The 23,959-nt window shown below is 54.6% G+C and overlaps 1 protein-coding gene across 2 annotated transcripts in view; it reads right to left on the minus strand.

The window, feature by feature from the left end:
- The window catches only part of OSBPL10 (oxysterol binding protein like 10), a 302,134-nt gene extending 285,463 nt beyond the window's left edge, over window positions 1-16,671 (minus strand). For both annotated transcript variants that reach the window (XM_062215708.1, XM_062215700.1), the window contains exon 1: window positions 16,391-16,671. In XM_062215708.1, coding sequence (XP_062071692.1) covers window positions 16,391-16,671 — 281 coding nt within the window. The remainder of the gene's footprint in view (window positions 1-16,390) is intronic.
- Between the last annotated feature and the right edge of the window lie 7,288 nt (window positions 16,672-23,959).

Below are 23,959 nucleotides of genomic sequence, written 5' to 3' on the forward strand. Positions count from 1 at the left end.
ATGTACAAATATTAAAATGAAATCATGGCCGGCACCGTGGCTCACTAGACTAATCCTCCGCCTGCGGCGCCGGCACACCAGGTTCTAGTCCCAGTCAGGGCGCCGGATTCTGTCCCGGTTGCCCCTCTTCCAGGCCAGCTCTCTGCTATGGCCCGGGAGTGCAGTGGAGGATGGCCCAGGTCCTTGGGCCCTGTACCCCATGGGAGACCAGGAGAAGCACCTGGATCCTGCCTTCGGATCAGCGCGGTGTGCCGGACGCAGCAGCCACTGAGGGGTGAACCAACGGAAAAGGAAGACCTTTCTCTCTCTCTCTCTCTCATTGTCCACTCTACCTGTCAAATAAATAAATAAATAAATAATTTTTAAAAATGAAATCATTAGGGGCCAGCGCTGTGGTGCAGTAGGTTAATCCTCCACCTGCAGTGCCAGCATCCCATATAGGCACAGGTTCAAGTCCCGGCTACTCCACTTCCCATTCAGCTCTCTGCTCTGGCCTAGGAAAGCAGTAGAGGATGACCCAAGTCCTCGGGCCCCTGCACCCACATGGGAGACCCAGAAGGTCCTGGTTCCTGGCTTCAGATGGGTCCAACTCCAGCCGTTGCAGCCATTTGGGGGGTGAAGCAGCCGATGGAAGACCTTTCTCTTTGTCTCTCCCTCTCATTGTCTGTAACTTTACCTCTCAAATAAATAAATAAAATCTTTAAAAAATGAAATCATTAACATAAGGGCCGGTGCTGTGGCGTGGCAGGTGAAGCAGCCATCTGTGGTGCTGGCATTCTGTGTGGGTGCCGGTTCTCTCTCTCTCTCTCTCTGTCTCTCTCTCTCTCTCTCTCCCTTGGCCTCTCTGTAACTCCACCTTTCAAATAGATAAATATTTTTTTAAAAAACCTCATTAACATAGATACATTACAGCTTGAGCATCCCTAACCCGAAAATCCAAAATGCTCTGAAACCCAAATTTTTGAGTGTCAAAATGACATCACAAGTGGAAAATTCCACAAGTGACCTCTACACGGACTCTAAAATTACCTTCGGGCTAGGTGAGTGAATTCATGCTTAGACTTGGTCCTATCCCATGGCCAAGATATCTCATTATGTATATGCAAATGTTCCCAAATGGAGGCAGGGGTCAGATCTCCTAAACCCTTCCAGGTCCCAAGCCTTCCAGATACGGGGTACTCAACCTGTCTAACGACCCCAGCTATCCATGTACAGATCTTTTTCGTTTTTAAAAAAGATGTATTTATTTATTTGAAAGGCAGAGTTACAGACAGGCAGAGGCAGAGAGAGAGAGAGAGAGAGAGGGAGAGAGAGAGAGGTCTTCCATCCACTGGTTCACTCCCCAACTGACTGCAACAGCTGGAGCTGCGCCCATCCAAAGTCAAGAGCCAGGAGCTTCTTCTGGGTCTCCCACGTGGGTGAAGGGACCCAAGGACTTGGCCCATTTTCTGTCTTTCCCAGGCCACAGCAGAGAGCTGGATCGGATGTGGAGCAGCCGGGACTCAAACTGGCGCCCATATGGGATGCCGGCACTGCAGGCGGTGGCTTTATCCTCTGTGCCACAGTGCTGGCCCCTAGACCTACAGATCTTTGCCAATCATCATAACACTTAGAAGAGGGAAACACATCAGGTCACAAGTTACTTTAGTTGTGACAAGAGAGAACATATAAAGTTTTCAATTAAGTAACGCAGCAGAAATAAAGAGGGAAACAAAACCATTCAAAAACCACTAAAGACGCCAGTGTCACCGCGGTGCTGGACGGCACACAGAAATGCTGACAGCTGCACCAGGACACCGGCAGTGGGCAGCATCAATCAGGGCACGCTTTGCCGTCCGAAAAAGAAGCGCATCTAGACCGAAACTTGATTTCCCATTCACAGTTCAGCCCTCCGTTACGGAGATTCTCTTAACCATATCTGCGCGTCTAATCCCTAAAAACACCTATGAGGCTCAGTCTGAGGGAAAAAAGAAAAAACTCAGTATGAAATTTTGGCTTTAAAACCCGAGGTTCCTGAATTTTGGCTGCCTCCCAAGGAATCATGAAAAGTGACGTTTGCCAGAAAAATTTCAGTTAAAGGAAACTCCAAGTTAACTAAGAAACTGTCCAAGGGCTACAGTGTCCTCAGAGCCAAAGTTCCAGCTGCAGATTTCTCAAAGAAAGGGCAGCCATCAGTTAAAGCTCAAACAAATCGCTCCAGACACTGGCGCTGTGGAATGCTGGACCACGGACAGCACTGAATCCATCCAGCGACCGGGGGCCGGGCGCCCAGGGAGTCAGCGGGAAGACGCACGCGCAGCAGCTGTGCGCCGTGTGCTCAGCCACGGGGTCAGGAGGCCCATGCTTAAGGCATTGGTAATAGGGCGGAACCCAGACACACAGGAACCCCAGAGGCAAAGCGCGTGCTGGCAACACAGGATCCCGTCTCAGCCAAAGTCCACACTCGGGAGGCTAACGCACCAGGAGGCCTTGCTGTCGATCCAGGGTCACCTGGCGCTGCTGACCAATCTTCACAAGCCCTGGGGGGCGAAAGGCCAGGCCAGACCAGGGCAGCCACGGACGCTCCGGCCAGAAGGGAGAGAGGTTGGCAAAGGAAGCTCGAATCACACAGGCCTGAACCAGGAAGGGCTTCTGACCGCCACCCACTCAGAGAAGGCCAGGCCGGCCCTGGGAAGGCCACAAAATCACTGATTACACCCGGGGTCCCCGCTCTGGGATGGCTGTGGATCGGGGACGGGGGAAGGGGGACCACGGCAGAGAGCGGACAGTGGCAGGAGCCGGTGGGGGTCTGCCCCAGGCCAAGCCCTCCTGATCCCATCTGGAAAATGAAGGGTGGAGGATCTCCCGGGCCTTCCCAGAGGGCCTGGGAGAAAGCAGGCCCCAGGGTCTGACCAATCCCGGCCTCACAGCTCACTACCCTGGCAACTCAGTGTCTGAAAACGGGGAGACACCTGCAGGGAACAGGGTCCCACTTGACTGCGAGCCGTGGCCTGCCGCAGACCAGCCCCCACGGGAGACCCCAGAGCGCGGCCGTCCAGGCTGTGATCCGCAACGTCCTCCAAAGCAGGTGTCAGAGCCCGGGGCTGTGGTGTAGCGGGTAAAGCCACCGCCTGCAACACTGGCGTCCCACCCGGGCAATGGTTCAAGTCCCGGCTGCTCCACTTCCAGTCCAACACCCTGCTAATGGCCTGGGAAACCAGCGAATGATGCCCAAGTGCTTGGGCCCTGCACCCACCTGGGGGGCCATAAGCAAAGTGGAAGTTCTCTCCTCCCTTCAGGGAAGAGTACATCCTTCCTGGATGGCCCTCTCTTTCCAGAGATCCTCCGTGTAGGACATTTTTTTGCTACAGAGTCTTGGCTTTCCATGCCCGAAATGCTCTCACAGGCCTTTCAGCCAGACCAGGAATGGGCTAAGAGTCAAAACAGAGCCACTCACGCTGGCATTAAACTCTACATGTGACTTGAGAAAAACTAGGACTGCCGGAATGCCAGCCACATCTCCCAAACAGGCAGCCTCACCTCCCCCTAATCCGCACACAAAAACAGAAACTCAAGCCCCTGACGAGGCAAAGCAATCTTTTCTTTTCTTTCTTTTCTTTTCTCTTTTTTTAAGATTTATTTATTTTTTATTTATTTGAAAGGCAGAGTTACAGACAGACAGAGGCTGGGGGAGGGGGGGGGGGGGTCTTCCATCTGCTGGTTCACTACCCAAATGGCTGCAATGGACAGAGCTGGGCTAATCTGAAGCCAGGAGCTTCTTCTGGTCTCCCACATGGGTGCAGGGGCTCAAGGACTTAGGCCATCTCCCACTGCTTTCCCAGGCCATAGCAGAGAGCTGGATCGGAAGTGAAGTATCCGGGACTCGAACCACTTCCCATAAGGGATGCCAGCACTGCAGGCAGTGGCTTTACCCACTAGGCCACAGCGCTAGCCCCAAGGCAAAGTAATCTTGAAGTGATAAATCCACGTATTTCTGTCTTCCATCCATAGAACCGAACTCTCCTGTTCAGTTCATAGAAACTTACTCTATTTTATTAATGAAGTGTTATCTGATTCTAGATTTGAAAAAAAAAGCCTATTTCAATCTTTAAATTGGGGCTGGCATTATGGTGTGTGGCCAGTTAAGCCGCTGCCTGTGACACCAGCATCCCACATCGGGGTGCAGGTTCAAGTCCCGGCTGCTCCACTTCCAATCCAGCTCCCTGCTAATGCGCCTGGGAAAGCAGTGGAGGATGGCCCAAGTGCTTGGGCCCCTGCACCCACGTGGGAGACCCAGCTACAGTTCCGGGCCCCAGGTTTCAGCCTGGCCCAGACCCAGCTGTTGCAGCTATTTGGACAACGAATTAGAGGACAGAAAATCTAACACTCCCTTTCAAATACATAAATCCACCTTTTTAAAAAGTCTTTAAATCGTGGCGATTTTGTCCTTTGACACATTCAGGTGCTTTGTGTGTACTGGCCACTGTCCCTTTACACACAGCTTCTCAGTCAACCCCAGCAACCCACGGACACGACGTTACACCCATTTCACGGATGGAGACCCAGGGGCAGAGAGGTTAAGCGGTTGGTCCAAGGGTGCACAGTTAAACACTGAAGACCAGAGATGGGTCCAAACCCAGGCTCCGGGACCTCAGGCTCCAGGCTAAGCTGCCCCATGAAGGCAGCCCTTGCGTCAGGGCTCCCGGGGTCCCCAGCCCTCCGCCTGTCCTGTCAATTAAGCTTTACTGGAACGCGGCCCCACCCACTCGCACAGTTGCCATGGAGACCGTGCAGCCCACAGAGCCTGCACCAGTTCCCCGTGGGCCCCTCACAGCTCAGCCCAACCCTGCGATACAAAGCAGGTCACACGCAGCTTCTCCCTCCCAGGTCTCCTGCCTCTCACACGGTCCTGGGCAAATACAGCAAAGGTGCTCAACAAGTGTGGGGGAGGGGGCAACACTCCATGGTGGGTCTGGGGGAGGGTGCCACAGCTCACTCTTGATTCTGTGCAGATTCCACTCAGCCAGCAAGGCCCAGGTAAGCCACTGGACGGCACGGGCTTGCTGTGAGCAGCCCAGGGGCGTCTGTCTCTGTCACCTACCCCACCCGACCCAACACAGGGTCCAGGTCCAGCCCGTGCCCTCCCCACCACAGAGAAAAACCTGAACCCCAGCCCTGCCCGGGAGGCTCCCCGAGCCCAGGCCCCCCTCACGGCATCTTTCACTGGCCACGTGACTGGCGCTGCAGAAAACCACTTAAAACATCCCGGAAGAGAGTCGCTAAAACACTGATGTGGGCCTGCCTTGCATCTCGCTGGGTTTTCATCAATAGATTTACGGAAAGGGATGAAAGCACAGAGAAGCAAACCGCCTCGGAAAAACAACCACCCAAGGAGAAAGAGGCACCCCGGGCTGCCGGCCGCCTTTGACCTTCAAGGAGCAGACTTGGAACAGGGGAGGGCGCCCAGTGCTTCCTAATTTTATCGTTATGATTGAGACTGGAGACACAAACGAAGCACTTCTCTCTGGGCTGTGACCACAGCCGATCCAGGCTGAGTTATCAAAAATCAAATTCTGGATGGTGTTCTTCTTAATCTTGTCTTGGCCTGGCCCCAAATCCCATCAGTGGGAGCCCGGCAGAGCTGCAAGAAGCCACCCCTGTTTTCAACACGAGATCGCTTCAACCCTTCTTTGGGGGCACAAAGCCCCAAATCACCTGCTTCTTCCCAAAGCCCTCAAGGGCCCCGTGAGCAGACGCCATGGAGACACCAGCCAGGCAGCCAACGGACACAGTGGTCTCTGTGTCCCAGCCGTTCAAGGCCACGGGGTTCTCACGCCGTGGGGAAGCACAGAGACAGGCCTGCAGGGCTGCTGAGGCCCAGGCCTAAAAGATGCTCCATGCACCCCCAACGCACCCCAAAGCCCCTGTAACTCACTGTCCTAAGATACAAGACTCCCTGGGCTCCAGTCCTGGCTCAAAGGCACACTCTGGGAGGCAGCAGGAGATGCCTCAAGTAGTCAGGTCCCTGCCACTCGTGTGGGAGACCCAAACCGAGTCCCCAGGATCCAGCTTTGGTCTCTTTGGAGGGGTAGAGAGCTGTTGTGGGCACCGGAGGAGTGAACTGGCAGATGGCAGTGTGCAAGAGAAAGAGATGGGGCCGGCACTGCAGCGCGCTGGGGTAAGCCTGTGACACCGGCAACCCACGTGAGCAACCAGTTTGAGGTTTGAGTCCCTACTGCTCCACTTCCCATCCAGCTCCCCGCCAGTGCACTGGGAAGGCAGCGGATAATGGCTCAACTCCTTGGGTCCCTGGCATCCACTGGGAGACCCAGAGTTCCAGGCTCCTGGCTTCAGCCTGGCCCAGCCCTGGCCGTTGAGGCCATTTGGGGAGCGAATCAGCGGATGGAAGATCTGTCCTTTGCTCTCTGACTCTCAAATAAAATAAATAAAAGAAATAAAGGAAGGAAGGGAGAAAGAGAGAGAGAAAGAAAGAAGAAAGAGAGAGAGAGAGAAAGAAAGAGAGAGAGAGAGAGAGAAAGAAAAAGAAAGAAAGACAGGCAGGCGGGCATATTCTTTACTTGCAGTAGCCCAAAACTGCAAACAACCCAAATGTCCATCTACAGGTGCGTGGACAAACTGTGATACATACACAGGATGCAATATCCTTCAACAAAAAGAAACTAATTATAAACTACCTATAGGCACAGCGGCAAGGATGAACCTCTGAACATTACCCAAACGCCAAAAAGGACTTCCTGTACCGCTCCGTCTATAGGAAAGGCAAGAACTCATTCACAGCAGCAAATCACAAAGAGGCTGCGGGGGAAGGAGAACTGGCTGGAGAGACGCACGAAGCAGCTTCCTAGGTGGGTGGGGCGCAAACACCTGGCACCCTTGGAGCAGCAGTTACAGGATGGAAACAAATGTCGCAACCCGAGCAACAGCGCACCTGAGACCCTTGCACTTAGTAGTTATACTGGTGGTGAAGTCCTCAGGCCAATGACGTGGTGATGATAAAATGGAAAGCACCAAATGCTACCTGCATATTTCTAAAACTGATTGCTCAACAGGATTTAAAGAAACCTCCAAAGAAACTCTGATTTTCCAGGGAAAGGAATTAGATTTCCCCACAGGCATCAGAAACAGGGTCCCTTCACAGCGCCACCTGCCAGCCTTCTACCACCTCCCCCCAACAGGGGTGGGGGGCCTATCTACTAGACAGATGAACAAGCCCACCCACAGGCATGACAGCAAAAGATGCTGGTCACCATGGTAACCATGGAAGGGTGGGAAAGGCGGCTGGGGGAAGGGCGAGATCTTAAGAACCAGCCTGGAACCATGGCTCCATGGGCATCTGCCCAAGGCTCCCTGCCCGACAATACCTACATCCTCATCCCTGGACTGCTGCTTCGCATGGCAAAGTCTTTGCCAAGTGGAGGATGTGATGAAGTTAAAGGTCTTCCGGGGGCCAGCGCTGCGGCACGGCAAGTTAAAGCCCCAGCCTGCAGTGCCGCCATCCCATACTGGTGTTCAAGTCCTGGTTGCCCCACTTCTGATCCAGCTCCCTGCTAGTGCGCCTGGGAAAGCAGCAGAGGACGGCCCAAGTGCTTGGGCCCCTGCACCCACATGGGAGACACAAATGGCCATTGCAGCCATTTGGGGAAGTTAACCAGTGGATGGAAGACCTCTCTCTCTTTCTCTCTCTACCTCTCTCTCTCTCTCTCTACTTCTCTCTTTGTAACTCTGTCTTTCAAATGAATAAAATAAATCTTAAAAAAAAAAAAAGTCTTCAGAAGATTGCCCCGGACCACCTGGGTGGGTCTCAAAGGCACCCACATGATTTCTCCAAGGGAGGAAGACAGATGTGATACACTTAAAAATGGGGGTGGAGGCCAAGGGAGCAGAGAGCAGCTATGGGCCCAGGACGCCAGCAGCAGCCAGCAGCCAGAAATGCAGATTCCCCCTAGAGCATCATAGCCCTGGACACGACTCACATCCCGGATTGCTTCTGCCTGCGCTCCCTGCTCTCACAACACCAGCTGAGCCTCCTAATCAACACTCAAATTCATCCCAGTCTTGTTTTAAATTGGATTTTCATTTTATTTTAAAGGCAGAGAGAGATCATCCATCCACTGGTGATCCACCACACAGGTTCCAGCAGGTTCCCGGCAGGCCAAAAAACTAGGAGGAACTCCTGGTTGCTCCAGGAGATTTAAATGAATTTAAACACATTGATACAGGGAATACCACAGAGGAGAGAAAACGGACAGCCACTGTACAAGGCAGCACGGTGCCTCACAACGTAACAAGGATGGCACAGCACGTGACGCCAAGTTCAAGGAGAAGGCAGCCCATCCAGGCACTGCGGTATGAAGAGGAACACTTCACGGGGGAAGGCAGGTGAGCGTGTGGGATGGGAGGGGCTGGCGGCTGTTCCCCGATACAGGCATGCTCCACCGTGAGAAGTCACCAAACTCTGTGCACTCAGAGTTGGCGTCAAATTCACGTCCAAAACCCAGCCGGTCCAAAACAATGACAACAGTCCAGAGCATCTTTTCTCTGCCTTTTTCAAACTGAGAAATGGCCCTACGTTCACCTTAGGAAAAGAGAAAGGGAGAAAATAAAAATCACCCACCACCCCGCCAACCCAGGAAAAGCCACAGTGACCCTGTGGACATAAATCTTTTCCAACGTGTGTTCTTCACACATTTTAAAACCAGAGGCGGCCAGATCTCAGGTTAATGCAAAGAAGGTGCCCAATAAATATTTCAAACCGTAAGTGAGTGCATCTTACAGCACCCAGCTTTGTAACCCAGGCAACCATCCCTTCATTATCACCATCAATGAAGCAATCCCGGGCCCACCCCTAAAGGGCTGGAGTGGCCAGCCTCAGAACAGCCAGGCAGCCCCAGGGCGGGACGTGCAAAGACGCCCTCTGCACACACAGGTGCAGGCATAAACCCCAGGGTGGGTGATTTTCAACCCTGGTAACACTAATCGCCTCTACAGTTACTGGGGGGAAAAGACACTCCCTTTAACTCAGTAGGGTTTGAAAAGGTAATACACACTCCCAGATCGGATTGACTTTGTTAAATGGGACAGGTGGCCCCCAAATGCTGGAAGCTACACAGAGTGTTAATCCAAATGGAGTCAAAAGCAAGTCCCTGGGCATTTGGTCATGAGCAGCCCACACTGCGGGTTGCAGCCAGGTCTTCTTATCACGAGTCAGACTCCACACCCCACGAGACAAAGACTGAGAGTTACAGACAACAGAGCAAGTGATAAACATACCAGCACCCGGACAAGGTGGCCAGCAGGTGCAAAAGCACGAAGCCCAATGTTCACAGCAGCCGGCATTGGCCAAGGTAGAACTAAGCCCTGGCTTGAATTCCTCTGTGTCGCTTGTTCATTTTCTTATCTATTCAACAATACGCATGCCAGCCCCTGCTCTCCACACGGGACACAGCAGTGACCAGACAGAATTCTCCATCCTGGGGGAGTTTACGTTCTAGTGCACGAAGTTAAGGAAAATCTGGAGCCGGCAGCCAGGGTCAGGGAGAAAAATAAAGTGGGGACAGCAGAGAGAGGAAGGGGAGGCCAGGGGATGCCTTCAGCCCCGAAGTCACCATCTCGCCCCCAGAGAGCTTGGTGATAATTATGCTAAAGAGGTCTCAGGGACACCACAGCACTCAAAAATCAAATCCAGGGGGCCATCACTATGGCGCAGCAGGTTAAACCCCTATCCTGCAGTGCCAGCATCCCATCTGGGTGCTGGTTCGAGTCCCGGCTGCTCCACTTCCAACCCAGCTCCCTGCTAATGCACCTGAGAAAACAGCAGAGGATGGCCCAAGTCTTTGGACCCCTGCACCCACATGGAAGATGCAGAGGAAGCTCCTGGCTCCTGACTTCAACCTAGACCAGCCCTGGTCGTTGTGGCCATTTGGGGAGTGAACCAGTGGATAGAAGACCTCTCTGTGTCTCTATCTCTCTCCATAGCCCTGCCTTTCAAATAATAAAATATTTTTTAAAGAATCAAATCCAAGAATTTCAAGGACCACAAGAGGATAGAAGGGACACACTGAAGGTCCCATGACAGCTGCCGCGTCCCCACCTCCCGCATTGCACTAGTCTGTCCCTCGCAAGCCAGGAGTCTCACTTACTCCTCCCCTTGACCTAAGGAGAAGAGTGGCATCGCTTCCCCAGGCAGCTGTGAGACACAAAGGGCTGGGGCCCGGGCTCACACACGTGCTAAGCGCTGACAGTGGCATCTGAACGTACCGTCACCTCCACAGGAGGCGCCCACGGTGGACTCGGGGTACTCCTTCTGCCAACGTCGGCCCGCCTTAGTCCACTCAAGCTCTGCCTGTCCAGGTGTTACTGAGCCGTTACATCCCTACCAACCACCAAACCAAAGACGAATGCAGGCCGGTTCCCTAACACCATATCCAATCCTCTGCAATTAACAACACCCGAATGGCAGCGAACAGCCTCCAATGTCTACACAGCAATGCCTAGAGCCAGGGAGAAAGTACTTCCTTAAATACCTGATGTTTATGGGCAACCCCAGAGCAGTTCCACTTGGGAGCCAGCTTGTAGGGCAGCAGGTAAAGCCACTGCATCCCATAGGGGCACCGGTTCAAGTCCCAGCTGCTCCACTTCTGGTCCAGATCCCCGCTAATATGCCTGGGAAAGCAGCAGAAGATGGCCCAAGTCCTGGGCCCCTGTACCCATATGGGAGACCCAGAAGAAGCTCCTGGCTCCTGGCTTTGGCCTGGCCCAGCTCCAGCCATTGCAGCCATCTGGGAAGTGAACCAGTGGATGGAAGACCTCTCTCTCTCTCTCTTTCTCTGTAACTCTGCTTTTCAAATAAATAAATAAATAAATAAGCCTTTTTTTAAAAAAAAAAAAGGACATTTCCCCAGAAAAAAGAGCAAAACTGGCCAACTCCTTACCAGGTGTAACACACGTGGTTCCACAGCCTAAGCCCACCCACACTCGTTCCTGGGATCCTCGTCTCCACCACAGCCTCTCAGCCTCCAGGCCTCGTCTCCACCACAGCCCCTCAGCCTCCAGGCCTCACGCACCTGCAAGTTGAGGTTGCAGGTGGGCACTGGTTGCAGGTTGCACTGGGCAGTAACTGCTCCCTGCTTCGCACTCTGCCCTGGAGAATCGCATCTCCACACAGCAACCAGAGTGAACTCTATTTTTATGGTTTTTTTTAATGTTTTCAAATTTTATTTCTTCCATTCTTTCTTTGAAAGGCAGAGACAGACAGAGATCTCCCATCCGCTGGTTCACTCCCCAGACATCCACAAGAGCCGGGTCTGGGCCAGGCCGAAGCCAGGAAGCAGGAACCCGATCTGGGTCTCCTATCTGTGTGGCAGGGACCCACCCCCACTGCTTCCCAGGTGTGCATCAACAGAAGCTGGGCTCGGGAGCAGAGCCAAGACTTGAACCCTGGCACGCTGACACGGGACGCAGGCATCTCAAGTGGTCCTAACTGCTGAGCCAAATACCCACCCCAGAGTGAACTCTTTAAAGCACAAATTAGACCACGCAAGCGTCTAAGCCTCGCAGTTAAGATATCCACATTCCACATCTGAGTATCTGGGTTCAGTTCCTGGTTCTGGCTCATGACTCCAGCACCCTGCTATCTGTAGACCCAGGTGGCAACAAGCAATGGCTCAGGTTAACCAGGTTCTTGCCTCCCATGTAGGAGACCCAGAGCTCATGGGTCCCAGCTCCTATCCCAGCTCAGCCTCAGCTATCGTGGGCTTTAGGGAAGTTAAGTCAGAAGATGGGGGAGACAGAGCTTGCTCTCTCAAATGAAAAAAGAAATATATTTCATTTGAAAATAAACAGAAATGAAAATAGCAATTAAAAAAAAAAAAACTGGGCCAGCCAGCATTGTGGTGTGGCGGGTAAAGCCATGGCCTGTGACACTGGCATCCCACATGGGCACTGCTTCAAGTCCTGGCTACTCCACTTCCAATTCAGCCTGGGAAAAGCAGTGGAGGGTAGCTCAAGAGCTTGGGCCCTGCACCCACACCAGGGAGCTGGATGAAGTTCTTGGCTCCTGACTTTGGTCTGGCCCAGTGTTGGCCTTTGCAGTCATCGGGGGGGGGGGGGGGGGGGGGATGTGACCCAGTGGATGGAAGATCGATCTCTCTCTTTATCTATCTCTCCCTCTCTCTCTCCAACTCTTTCAAAATAAATAATAAATAAATTTTTAAGAAAAAGAAAAGGCCGGCGCTGTGGCTTAACAGGCTAATCCTCCGCCTTGCGGCGCTGGCACACCGGGTTCTAGTCCCGGTTGGGGTGCCGGTTCTGTCCCAGTTGCCCCTCTTCCAGGCCAGCTCTCTGCTATGGCCCGGGAAGGCAGTGGAGGATGGCCCAAGTGCTTGGGCCCTGCACCCGCATGGGAGACCAGGAGAAGCACCTGGCTCCTGGCTTCGGATCAGCACGATGCGCCAGCCGCAGCGGCTATTGGAGGGTGAACCAACGGCAAAAAGGAAGACCTTTCTCTCTGTCTCTCTCTCTCTCACTATCCACTCTGCCTGTCAAAAAAAAAAAAAAAGAAAAGAAAAGAAAAAAAAAAAGCAGCCGCCTTAAACATCAACTTCCCATATGGGCACCAGTTCAAGTCCCAGCTGCTCCACTTCCAATCCAGCTCCCGGCTAACTGCCTGGGAAAAAGCAGATGGATCAAGTCCTTGGGCCCCTGCCACCCACTGGGAGACTTGGATACAGCTCCTGGCTCCTGGCTTTGGCCTGGCCCAGCTCAAGCTACTGCGGCCATCTGGGGAGGGAGCCAGCGGATAGATCTCTCTCCCTCTCCCTCTCTCTGTATCTCCCTCTCTATATATTAACTCTGACTTTCAGATATAAATAAATAAATAAGCCTTTAACAAAAATCAAATAAAATCCACCAGGCAACCAGAACAGAGTCTGAAATTCTTCCGCTGACCCCTAACACGCCGGCACCAGCCTGCCTCCCTGTGTTCTTGGAATTAGTTTACTCTCCTCCAGGTTCACTCCCTACAAAAACTAAAAACAAATGGGTGATAAGACAGTGCCCTCAATTAAAATGTGAATAACAGCAAAGAGACTAGAGCCACACCTAAAATCACTCCCACAAATACTTTTCTGTATCTCTCTCTCTTTTTTTTTTTAAGATTTATTTATTTATTTGAAAGAGTTACACAAAGAGAAGAGAGGTCTTTCATCTGATGGTTCACTCCCCAGATGGCCACAACAACCAGAGCTGGGCCAATCCGAAGCCAGGAGCCAGAAGCTTCTTTCTGGTCTCCCACGTGGGTGCAGGGGCCCAAGGACTTGGGCCATCTTCTACTGCTTTCCAGGGCCATAGCAGAGAGCTGGACAAGAAGTGGAGCACGGGTCTTGAACCGGCGCTGATATGGGATGCCAGCACTTCAAGCCAGGGCATTAACCTGCTGCGCCACAGCGCCGGCCCCTTGTGTATCTCATCACCTTTTTTCTTTAACCTTCAGAGCACTTGCCACTTTGGGGAATTTCATAGCTCTTATATTTACCTATTAGTATCATGTGTAAATATAAACAATACTATTGTACCTGGAACATTCTCTTTATTAATATTTTCCTACTTATTTGAAAGAGTGACAGAGAGAGAGGGAGAGACAAAGAAAGACTTTCCATCTGCTGGTTCACTCCCCGACAGCCAAGTCTGAAGGCAGGAATCAGGAATTCAAACCAGGTCTCCACATGGGTGCAGGGGCCCAAGCTCTTGGGCCACCATCCGCCGCCTTCCCAGGTGCATTAGCAGGGAGCTGGTTCCGGAGCTGAGCAGGAGTCGAACCAGCACTTGTTTATGGGATGCCGGCATCGGAAGCTGCGGCTTAGCCCACAACAACACAACACCAACCTCTGAAATATTTTAAGCATCTACAACACTGGAGAAAACAGCGCTGTAGCGTAGCGGGTAAAGCCGCCGCCTGTGATCCAGCATCCCATATGGATGCTGGCTGGAGTCCTGGCTGCTCCACTTCCAATCCAGCTCCCTGCTGGTGCACCTGGGCAAGCAGCAGCAGATGGTCCAAGTGCTTGGGCCTCTTCACCCAAGTGGGAGACCCGGATGAAGCTGTTGCAGCCACTTGGGGGGTGGTGAACCAGCAGATGGAAGACTTCTGTTTCTTTGCCTCTACCTCTCCCTGTCTGTAATTCCATCTTTTGAATAAATAAATAATTTTTTTAAAAAAACCCTCTGGGGCTGGGGCTACATCGCCCCCTGGGACTCCGCCCCCGGGTCAACACCAGGGAAGTCCCAGACCCCAGCAGGGGTGTTCGCTCTTTCCTTGTGTTCTCCCTCTCCGCTGCTTCCTGAGACGACACCAAGCGTGGTGCTCCCTGAAGCGCCTCCAGCCCCTACAACTGGCACACAGTAACTGCTCAGTAAAACAGCCTCTGGCTACACGACCACACCCCCAAGGCTGCTACCTTCTGCCTTCTCACTGACTCTGCTCTCCCTCCACAAGACCACGAGAGCAGGGAGCCGAGTGCCAGCACAGAGTCGTCATAAATCCTCCCAGACCACTAATGGACACGCGCGCGCAGTCCAGAGAACACGGTGTGGAAATGTCAACTCCGGCTCCGAGCCGCCGTCCATTAGAGGCGCCGCTTTTGGAGCCTGAGGTCAGCTCGAAATACCATGGGGCTGTGGCGAGGCCGCTGGCAGACAGCTGTCAATCCCAACTCGATGAAGGCGGGATTTCACGTGGGCATGCTCGCTGCGCACAGGACGCCACACCGCACCTGGGCAGCTGCAATCAGGTAGGTTGGTTTATGAATCCTGCCTCTTCTCAGCCTTGCTTCCAACCTAAACCTCGCAGCGGGTTTTAAATTGCACCAGCGAGCACCACTCCAATTCCTCCTAAATCCACTCCAACGGACAAATCCTTTAATTCACACTGCAGGTAAACTCTGTCCCCAAGCAAGTACAATAACCGTAATCCAAGGTCAATGCCCTTATGGCCTCTTTGGCCATGGGAAGGAACCGCATTTCACGTGACCCAGCGACGCAAAGCCATCTCCAAGTGCCACTCACAAGACACAGGTACCAAGAACCAAAACCAGGGGTGGGCATCTCCCTCCTCTCCCCCTACACACTCCACCTGGTTTTGGTTGTTTTTCCAGCTGTCAGTTGAAGGCAGAAGGGGAGAGAGGCGAGGGCTGACACCAGAGCTGTTTCAAGACATAAAAGATTTCAAAGTGCAACTTCCACTGCCATAGTTCCCGATGGCCAAGGAAACCCAGGGGAGTAGGAAAGTTCTCCACGGAGAACATTCGCACAGAATCAACTCTGTCTCCACACCGGCCACGCCACCTTCCCCCCACGCCCAGCGTCCTGTAAATGACTGCTAGGCTTCAGCGGGGCGCAACCCCCACCTTTCCCCCACAGCCTCCAGGAAGAGATGACCAAGGGGTCAAGTCCGCCCAGCAGGCACAGAAGCTGGACTTCTCCAAGGTGGGGGGGGGGGGGGGTTCGGGGCCCACCAGCATCAGTAAGGGCCCGGATCTATGAGGATCTGGTGGTTATTAAAGGCAGAGCGGAAGATCCCACAAACCTCTCTCCAGCAAGCCTGACCCTACCCTTCTTGCCGCGGGTGGGGGGGCAGGGTAGAGGGGGGCCTATGTGGTGCCTCTGGCTTCTTTCTGAAACCCAGAGCGATAAGCAACAGCAGTGCCCCATCTGTTCCCATCGCAGTCCGGGCGCCGCCGTCATCTCCGTCATCCCCAGAGCCTCTTCCCCGGCAGCCCCACTTTTCCGTGAGTTCGGAACCAGGCTGCCCTACCGTGCAGGGAGAGGGGAGAGTGAGCAAGAAACGTGCCAGGCACCTAAGGGGAAACTGACAACAATTAAAACGGCCACTGCCCGTTTGGAAAGGGAAGAGAGTGATGTTTTTTTCTTGTACAAAATTTGCGTCGCCGGGCAAGCCGCAAACTGGGGAAGGGGCCGTCCACCCACCCCGGAGGGCGCACGGGCCAGCATATCTGCGGTCAGTGCTGCTGGACTTCCAACACCAAAGTTTCCGGAAAACTGTGTCACGGAGACAGGCTGCTGTGACCCGAGCCTTCCCCGCAGGGCACAAAGCACGCCGCTCTGCCCCCCTCCGCCGCTCTTTAGGGCTGCGGGAGCCCGCCGGCACGCAGGGCACGGGGGCCACTCCAGTCCCCGCGGGCTCTAGCCCTCCTCCCCGCCACTGCGCTGCGGCCCCGGGGTGGGCTCACCGAGCGCCCCACCCCGGCCGCCACACTTGCGGGGAGCAAGGGGCGCAGACACGGCCCGCGGGTGCGGAGCAGCCCCCCGGCTCGCGGGTGGCACCGGCGCGCGCGCGCACTCTCGCGCCCCGAGCGGCGCGCGGGGGGCGCGTTACCTGTTCTGCCAGCCCTGGAGGAGGTTGGTGTATTTGCTGAGCACGCCCTCGAGTGCCGGCTCCCGCCGGCGGCCGCCTCCTCCGGACGGGCTAGCCGCCACCGAGCCCGGGCTGCTGCGGCTGCCCCCGCCGCCCAGCCCGGCCGCCGCCGCCCGGCCGGAGACCCCCCGGCCCGCCAGGGAGCAGGAGGGCGAGGAGCCGGCCGAGGTGGCGCGGCTGCTGCTGCGGCTGCTGCTGTTGCTGCCCCCGCCGCCGTCCGCGCCCTGGGCCGCCCTCTCCATGGTCCGTGCGCGCCCGGGACGCGGGTGCCCGCCGCGGTGGCGGCCCCGGCACGGCGGCGGTGGCGGCTGCTGCTGCTGCTCCGGGCGCCCGGGCCGCGCGTGGCTGCTCCGGATCCCCGGGAAACGCCTGACTCACACAGGAGGAAGAGGAGGAGGCGGCGAAGGGGAGAGCCGGGGAGGAAGCCAGCGGGGCTGGAAGCAGCCGCGGCCGCCCCTCCTCCCGGCGCCGCCCCTCCCTCCGCACTAGTTGCCCCAGCAAGTTGGGGGCCCAGGGCCGCTCCGGCTGGCGCCCTGCGGGTCCCTCCTCCGCTCCCTCGGCGTGCGCGCGGCCGCTCGGGGCCGAGCTGCCAGGTGGGCACGCCCCGATTCCACGCCCTGTCCCTCTCGGAGCCGAAGGGGCGAGAGGGAATCTCGGCGCGGCGCTCCCCGCCCCCAGCCCACCTCGGGGCCCGGGGGAGGGGCGGCCCCACCCACTGGGTCCACCCGGATATGGACCCGCCCGGCCTGACCCGGGGACACCGCGCGCTCCCTCTCTCTCTCTCTCTCCCTCTCCCTCCGTCTTCCGCACACACGCCTGGCCCAGGCACGTACGCACACCCTGGAAGTCTGGCTCCCGCGGCGGAGCGCGCAGAGCGGCCGGGAGGCCCTGCGGCTCCGCCCGCCGGGCTGGGGACCGGGGCGGACACAGGTGAGCTGCCCCCGCGTGTGACGGCAAATACGGGGGCGCGGGGGACCAACTCGGCTGCTTGTGTAAATGCGTGCGCCACGCCACTCGCGGGCCCCACACCCGTCCCCAACCCTGATGGGCACGTGAGGTCAGACCTACCCTTTGTGGTCGCGGAGCACCTGGCGCCTGCGAACCCAAGGCTCCACTCGCGCACTCGGCCCCACTGACAATTTTTTTAAAAAATATCCACTGCACCCTGGAAGTTTCTAAGCTGTAACTACGAAAGGGGTCACACCCGTGTGAAGGCCAAAGGTGATGGGTGAGGGGTGAGCCCTGTGCGAAGGAGCTGCAATTCAAGAACGCAACGCTTCAGACAATCAGCAGGTGCAGTACAGTCAGCTCCCTTGGGGGCATTCCCCGCCTGACCCCTCCCTGGCTTGCCAGCCTTTCACGTGGTTCCGCTCTAGACGCTTCCATGGAGCTACTTCTGGGACGGATGGAGCAGTGGTTGTGTCCCTGAATAAATGACAACAGCAAAACTCACAACAGGACTACCTGGGCAGGGGCCGGGGCCAGCACTGTGGCATAGTGGGTAAGGCAGCCACCTGCAGTGCCGGCATCCCATATGGGCGCCAGTTCAAGTCCCGGCTGCTCCACTCCCCATCCAGCTCTCTGCTGTGGCCTGGGAAAGCAGTAGAAGGTGGTCCAAGCGCTTGGGCCCCTGCACCCACGTGGGAGACCCGGAAGAAGCTCCTGACTTCGGATGGGCACAGCTCCAGCTGTTAGGGCCCTCTGGAGAGTGAACCAGCAGATGGAAGACACTCCCCCTCTCTGTAACTCCGCCTTTCAAATAAATAAAATAAATTTTAAGCGGCTCAATAGGCTAATCCTCTGCCTTGCGGCGCCGGCACACCGGGTTCTAGTCCCGGTTGGGACGCTGGATTCTGTCCCGGTTGCCCCTCTTCCAGGCCAGCTCTCTGCTGTGGCCCGGGAGGGCAGTGGAGGATGGCCCAAGTGCTTGGGCCCTGCACCCCATGGGAGACCAGCAGGAAGCACCTGGCTCCTGGCTTCGGATTGGTGCAGCACTGGCCGTGGCAGCCATTTGGGGGGTGAACCAACAGAAGGAAGACCTTTCTCTCTGTCTCTCTCTCTCTGTGTGTGTGTCTCTCTCTCTCACTGTCTAACTCTGCCTGTCAAAAAAAATTATTTTATTTATTTGAGAGAGTTACACAGAGAGGCAGAGTCTTCCATCCTCTGGGTCGCTCCCCAGTTGGCTGCAACGGCTGGAGCTGCGCCGTTCCAAAGCCAGGAGCCAGGAGTTTCTTCCGGGTCTTCCATGCGGTGCAGGGGCCCAAGCACTTGGGCCATCTTCTACTGCTTTCCCAGGCCACAGCAGAGAGCAGGATCGGAAGTGAAGCAGCCAGGACTTAAACCGGCGCCTATATGGGATGCTGGCACGGCAGGCGGTGGCTTTACCCGCTACACCACAGCACCGGCCCCTTTTAGCATCATTTGTTGCCTAAGGTGACTTCCATGCAGGTCAGTGTGTCTGTCCAAGCCCTTTGTTGATAGAAAGACTGAGCACGTGAGTGCACACTGAACTGTACACATCACTCAACCCACTGTACTGGAGATTGCTACCCCAAACTCTTGCTGAAAGGCACAGTGCAGGCCAGAATGGGCCAGGAGCAAGCCGCTGGGAGGGGTGTGCCTTTGGCCTGGTGGTCAAGATGCAGGTTAGAACCCCCGAGGCCCATACCCAAGTGTCCAGCGTCTAGTCCTGGCTGCAGACCCTGGGAGGCAGCAGTTACGGCTCAAGCCACTGGGTTCCTGGATGGATCTCCTGACTTCCAGGACACTCTGGGAGTGAACCAGCAGGTGGGAGGATCTGCCTCCCTTCCCCTCCCTCTCCCTCTCTCTGTGTGTGTAACTGTCTCTCACATAAAGCAATGTTTGCAACGGCTCAGGAAGTCTGTAGCAAGAGGCGAGTGGAGCCTGTAGCCTGGAAGAAGAGGCTGAGCCATGAGAGACAGACGCACGGTGCATGCTGTTCCCTCTGCTGGTACTGCTTTCCCTGTTCTCTTCACCTGGCTGGTGCCTCTCACCCGTGGAGTGCTGAACTAAAAGCCACTGCCTCAGAAAGCCTTCCGTGTCGCACTCTAACACAGCCAGCAGGGAAAAGCCCCCTGCAGAATTATTGTTGGAAAGGAAAATGCCTTCTTGTTGGAAAAGGGATTTGAGAATAAAGATGTGATAGGTTGGCAAAAGGATGCAATGCATGTGTTTAAAGTAGTTTCAAACTTTTCAAAATATATATGCCCAGCAGACGGGCTATTTCCTTAACTTACCCAGGTTACATAAATCATTAAGAAAAATCAGAGTGGGCACCGGGTTCTAGTCCCGGCTGCTCCTCTTCCAGTCCAGCTCTCTACTGTGGCCCGGGAGTGCAGTGGAGGATGGCCCAAGTGCTTGGGCTCCTGCACCTGCTTGGGAGACCAGGAGGAGGCACTTGGCTCCTGGCTTCAGATCGGCATAGCTCCGGCTGTAGCAGCCATTTGGGGAGTGAACCAACGGAAGGAAGACCTTTCTCTCTTTCTCTCTCTCTCTCTCTCAGTGTCTATAACTCTACCTGTCACATAAAAAAAAAAAAGAAAAGAAAAAAGAAAAATCAGAAATGCAGATAGAATGACCGAAACCTAACAGCCCTATGAAGATTTTGAAAATGGAAGCCAACTATGATTGGAGCAATAAGATAAACACATCACACCTCTGAAAGTAATGGACACAGAGGCCAGCATCGTGGCGCAGCAGGTTAAGTCACCACATAGCGACGCCAGCGTCCCATATCCGAGTCTGCTCCAGCTCCCCGCTAATGTGTCTGGGAAGGCAGCGGAGGATGGCTCAAGTGCTCGGGCCCCTGCACCCAGTGGGAGACCAGGACGGAGTTCCTGGCTGCTGGCTTCTGCCCCAGCCCTGGCCATTGCAACCATTTGGGCCAGCAGATAGAAGGTCTCTCTCATCCTCGCTCTTACTTTTTCAAATAAATAAATAAATAAATCTTAAAAAAAAAAAAAAGGCACAATCAGCCTCCCCAGGAGCTGGCTGCCCCATCTCCTGCCCGCTGATGTGGACCTGGGGAGCTGACGTGGAATTCCCGTGGTTGCCCCGCCTGGCAGGGTCTTTCTTACCAAAGGCTCGAAAAGCTTTGGGGAGGCGTCGCTGAAGCAGCAGGAGAGTCCATGGACGTGGACGTAGTTGGCCACGTGACGTGAACAGAGCCTGGCCGTGGAGAGAAAAGTGTCACAAATGGTCACCGTCCGGGATCCACGTGATTGCGTCCGTGTCGGAAACACCTTGCCGCCCTGTTGTCCATCTCAAACAGTCGTAGTGACCATGATGCTAATAAATCCTGAGCCCTCACTCTGTGCTGGACACAGCGGCAGTGCACTGAGCCCTCGCAGACAACCCCTTGGGGGGAACCCCAGTTCTTGTTCCCATTTTATGGAAGGGGGAAACTGAGTCAACGAGTGGTTGAGCGACATCCCCCAAGTTCTCGCAGAGCGAGGGTTTGAAAGCGGGCAATCAGTTCGTAACCACTGCATTAGACTGCTTGCTTCGTAATGGGCCCAGTTTCATTTCCTCTGCGTAATGAGACCACTGAAAGTGCAGCTCAGTGCCTGGAATTCCATTTCCTGTTATATTTTTGTTCAGTTAGAAATTAATTCTCCCAGGCACAAATCCAAAGGAAGCAGGCAGGTGCTTGGGCTGCCAGCATCCAGCCTCAGGGCGTGGCATAGGCAACACCCAGTGGGTGTTTATTGTTGGATGAGTGAAGTCCGATTTCACGAGGAAGAAACAGAGGCTAGGGAGGATCGAAAACTAAACCATGATCTTCTGACTCCAAGCCTGATGTCCTTGAAAATGCAGCACATTGAACTTGACACGGACTTGGAACTGGACGCGCAGCTACACCATCCAGAATCACAGTATGAGCACTCTGCCACCCGCTGAATGAGCAGCGCCACACAGATCACTCTGGAAATCTGGCGTCCCATAGCAGAGCGCTGGCTAGGGTCCTGGCTGCTCCATTCTGACCAGCTCCCGGCTAGTGCACCTGGAAAAGCAGCAGAAGATGGCCCAAGTGCTTGGGCCCCTGCCACTACATGGGAGACCTGGAGGCTCCTGGCTCCTGGCTTCCACCTAGCCCAGCCCTGGCTGTGGAAGACTTTTGGGGAATGAACCAGCAGGTGCAAGATCTCTCTCTTTGTCTCTCCATGTCACTCTGCCTTTCAAATACATAAAATAAATCTTTAAAAAAAAATTTTTTTAAACCAAACCCTCACTGCTACAGGGGCTACATGCAGCTTTGCAATATAGCTACATATGCAGTATATTAATATTTTCCAAGACGGGACTATATCATTGTTTTCATCATTAATTTTACTATAATAGATGCCCACATTTAAAGATTCACATGCACAAGATTGTAAAATAGAAACTGAAAACTCATATATAACCCCTCCCTCAAACAAAAACCAGGGGCCGTTGCTGTGGTGCAGCAGGTTAAAGCCCTGGCCTGAGGGGCTGGCATCCTATATGGGTGCCGGTTCGAGTCCCGGCTGCTCCTCTTCCGATCCAGCTCTCTGCTGTGGCCTGGGAAAGCAGTAGAAGATGGCCCGAGTCCTTGGGTCCCTGCACCTGCGTGGGAGACCCAGAAGAGGCTCCTGGCTCCTGACTTCGGATCAGTGCAGCTCCAGCGGTTGCGGCCATCTGGGGAGTGAAGCAGCAGATGGAAGATTCTCTCTCTCTCTCTCTCTCTCTCTCTCTCTCTCTGTCTGTCTCTCTCTCTACCTCTGTCTGTAACTCTCACTTTCAAATAAATAAAATAAATCTTAAAAAAAAAAAATCAAACAGAGCCTGTCATTTACACATGCATCCTTCCAGGCACTTGTCTATGCAGAGACACAGTTGTATCTGATTTTCTTCAAAAAACAGGGCTCCGACTATGGGACATATGATGCCTTCAGACTTGCTCTGTCCACCAAAGACCACAGAATAGACAGTTTCCCTCCAGCTACAGCACCATCTGTAGCCATTCCAGAGTAACTCACTGTGGGTACGAACCCCGATCCAGCCATCCCGCTACTGATAAACACCAAGGTGTTTCAGACTTGGGCTATTATGGGAAAAGTGTTCTTTAAGGTTTATTTAAATACTGAGTGATGAGAGGGGGGATGGGGTGGTGAGAGAGAAAGAGAGAGAGAGAGAGAGAGAGGGATCTTCTATCCACTGGTTCACTCCCCAAATGGCCACAACAGCCAGGTCTGGTCTAGACCAGTGCCAGGAGCCCAGAGCTCCATCCAGGTCTCGCACCTGGGTGAAGGGGCCCGGGCACCTGAGCCATCCTCTCTCTGCTCTCCCAGGTGCGTTAGCAGGAAGCTGGATTGGGAGCAGAGCAGCCAGGACTCCAACTGCTGCTCTGATATGGGATGCTGGCACCACCAGTGGTAGCTTAGCCCGCTGCACCACAAGGCCAACCCCTAAAATGTTCTTTAAATAACCTCGTACATGAATTATTTCCTCAGAATGTCGTACATGTGGCTCGGGTACTAAGAATTACCTCCAGGAAGTCTGAATCCATTTTTCCTATGCTGAGCCTGGCTGGGCCTCGCCTATTAGAAGGTTGACTGGATGATGTAGGTTGGCTTGGCTGGGCACCAGGGCTCTTTCCTCCATCCGGCCACTTGTACTCCAGCAGGCTAGCCCGGCCACGCTCTCTCATAGCACAGGGAGGGCGGGCGCCAGAGAGACAGCAAGCTATACAAAAGGCCTCCTGAAGGGAACTGGTGCAGAATCACTTTGAAAAAAAACATGCTGGAGGGGCAGGTGCCATGGGGTAGTAGGTTAAGCCTCTGCTTGCAATGCCAGCATCCCATATGGGCACTGGTTTGGGTCCCGGCTGCTCCACTTCCAATGCAGCTCTCTGCTATGGCCTGGGAAAGCAGTAGAAGATGGCCCAAGTCCTTGGGCCCCTGCACCCACATGGGAGACCTGGAAGAAGCTCCTGGCCACAGGCTTCTTTCTGGCCCAGCCCTGGCCATTGCAGCCATTTGGGGAGTGACCCAGAAGATGGAAGATCTCTCTTTCTCTCTCACTTGCTCTCTCTCTCTCTCGCTCTCTCTCTCTCTCTTGCTTGCTCTCTCTCTCTCTCTCTCTCTCTCTCTAACTCTGCATTTCAAATAAATCTTAAAATAAATAAATAAACACACTGGAATAATTTATGAACTTGGGTTAGGGGATGGAGTAAATGCATGCTCCCTGTTGTGAAAGGGGCCGGCACAGCCAGGGGTGGGGGAAGGGCAGCCAGCAGCCGCAGAGAACAGCTCCCCGGGCTTGGCCCAGACAGGGAGTATGCAACTGGGCCCCACTGGAGTTCAGGGTCACTCCGGCTTCTGACCATGCTGCCCCCGGTGGTCTCCTTTTTGAATGGGACTCCTCTCTCTCTCCCACCATCGTGTGGCGTGGGAAGGGGCAGACAGCAGTGTCTCCAGCTTCATGGGCCATAGAGGTGGGTCTCAGCGTGCTGCCTGCCAGGAACTACACCTGAAGAGTCTCTTTCAG

The sequence above is a fragment of the Lepus europaeus genome, chromosome 2, assembly GCF_033115175.1.
Source record: "Lepus europaeus isolate LE1 chromosome 2, mLepTim1.pri, whole genome shotgun sequence".
NCBI classification, from domain to species: domain Eukaryota; kingdom Metazoa; phylum Chordata; class Mammalia; order Lagomorpha; family Leporidae; genus Lepus; species Lepus europaeus.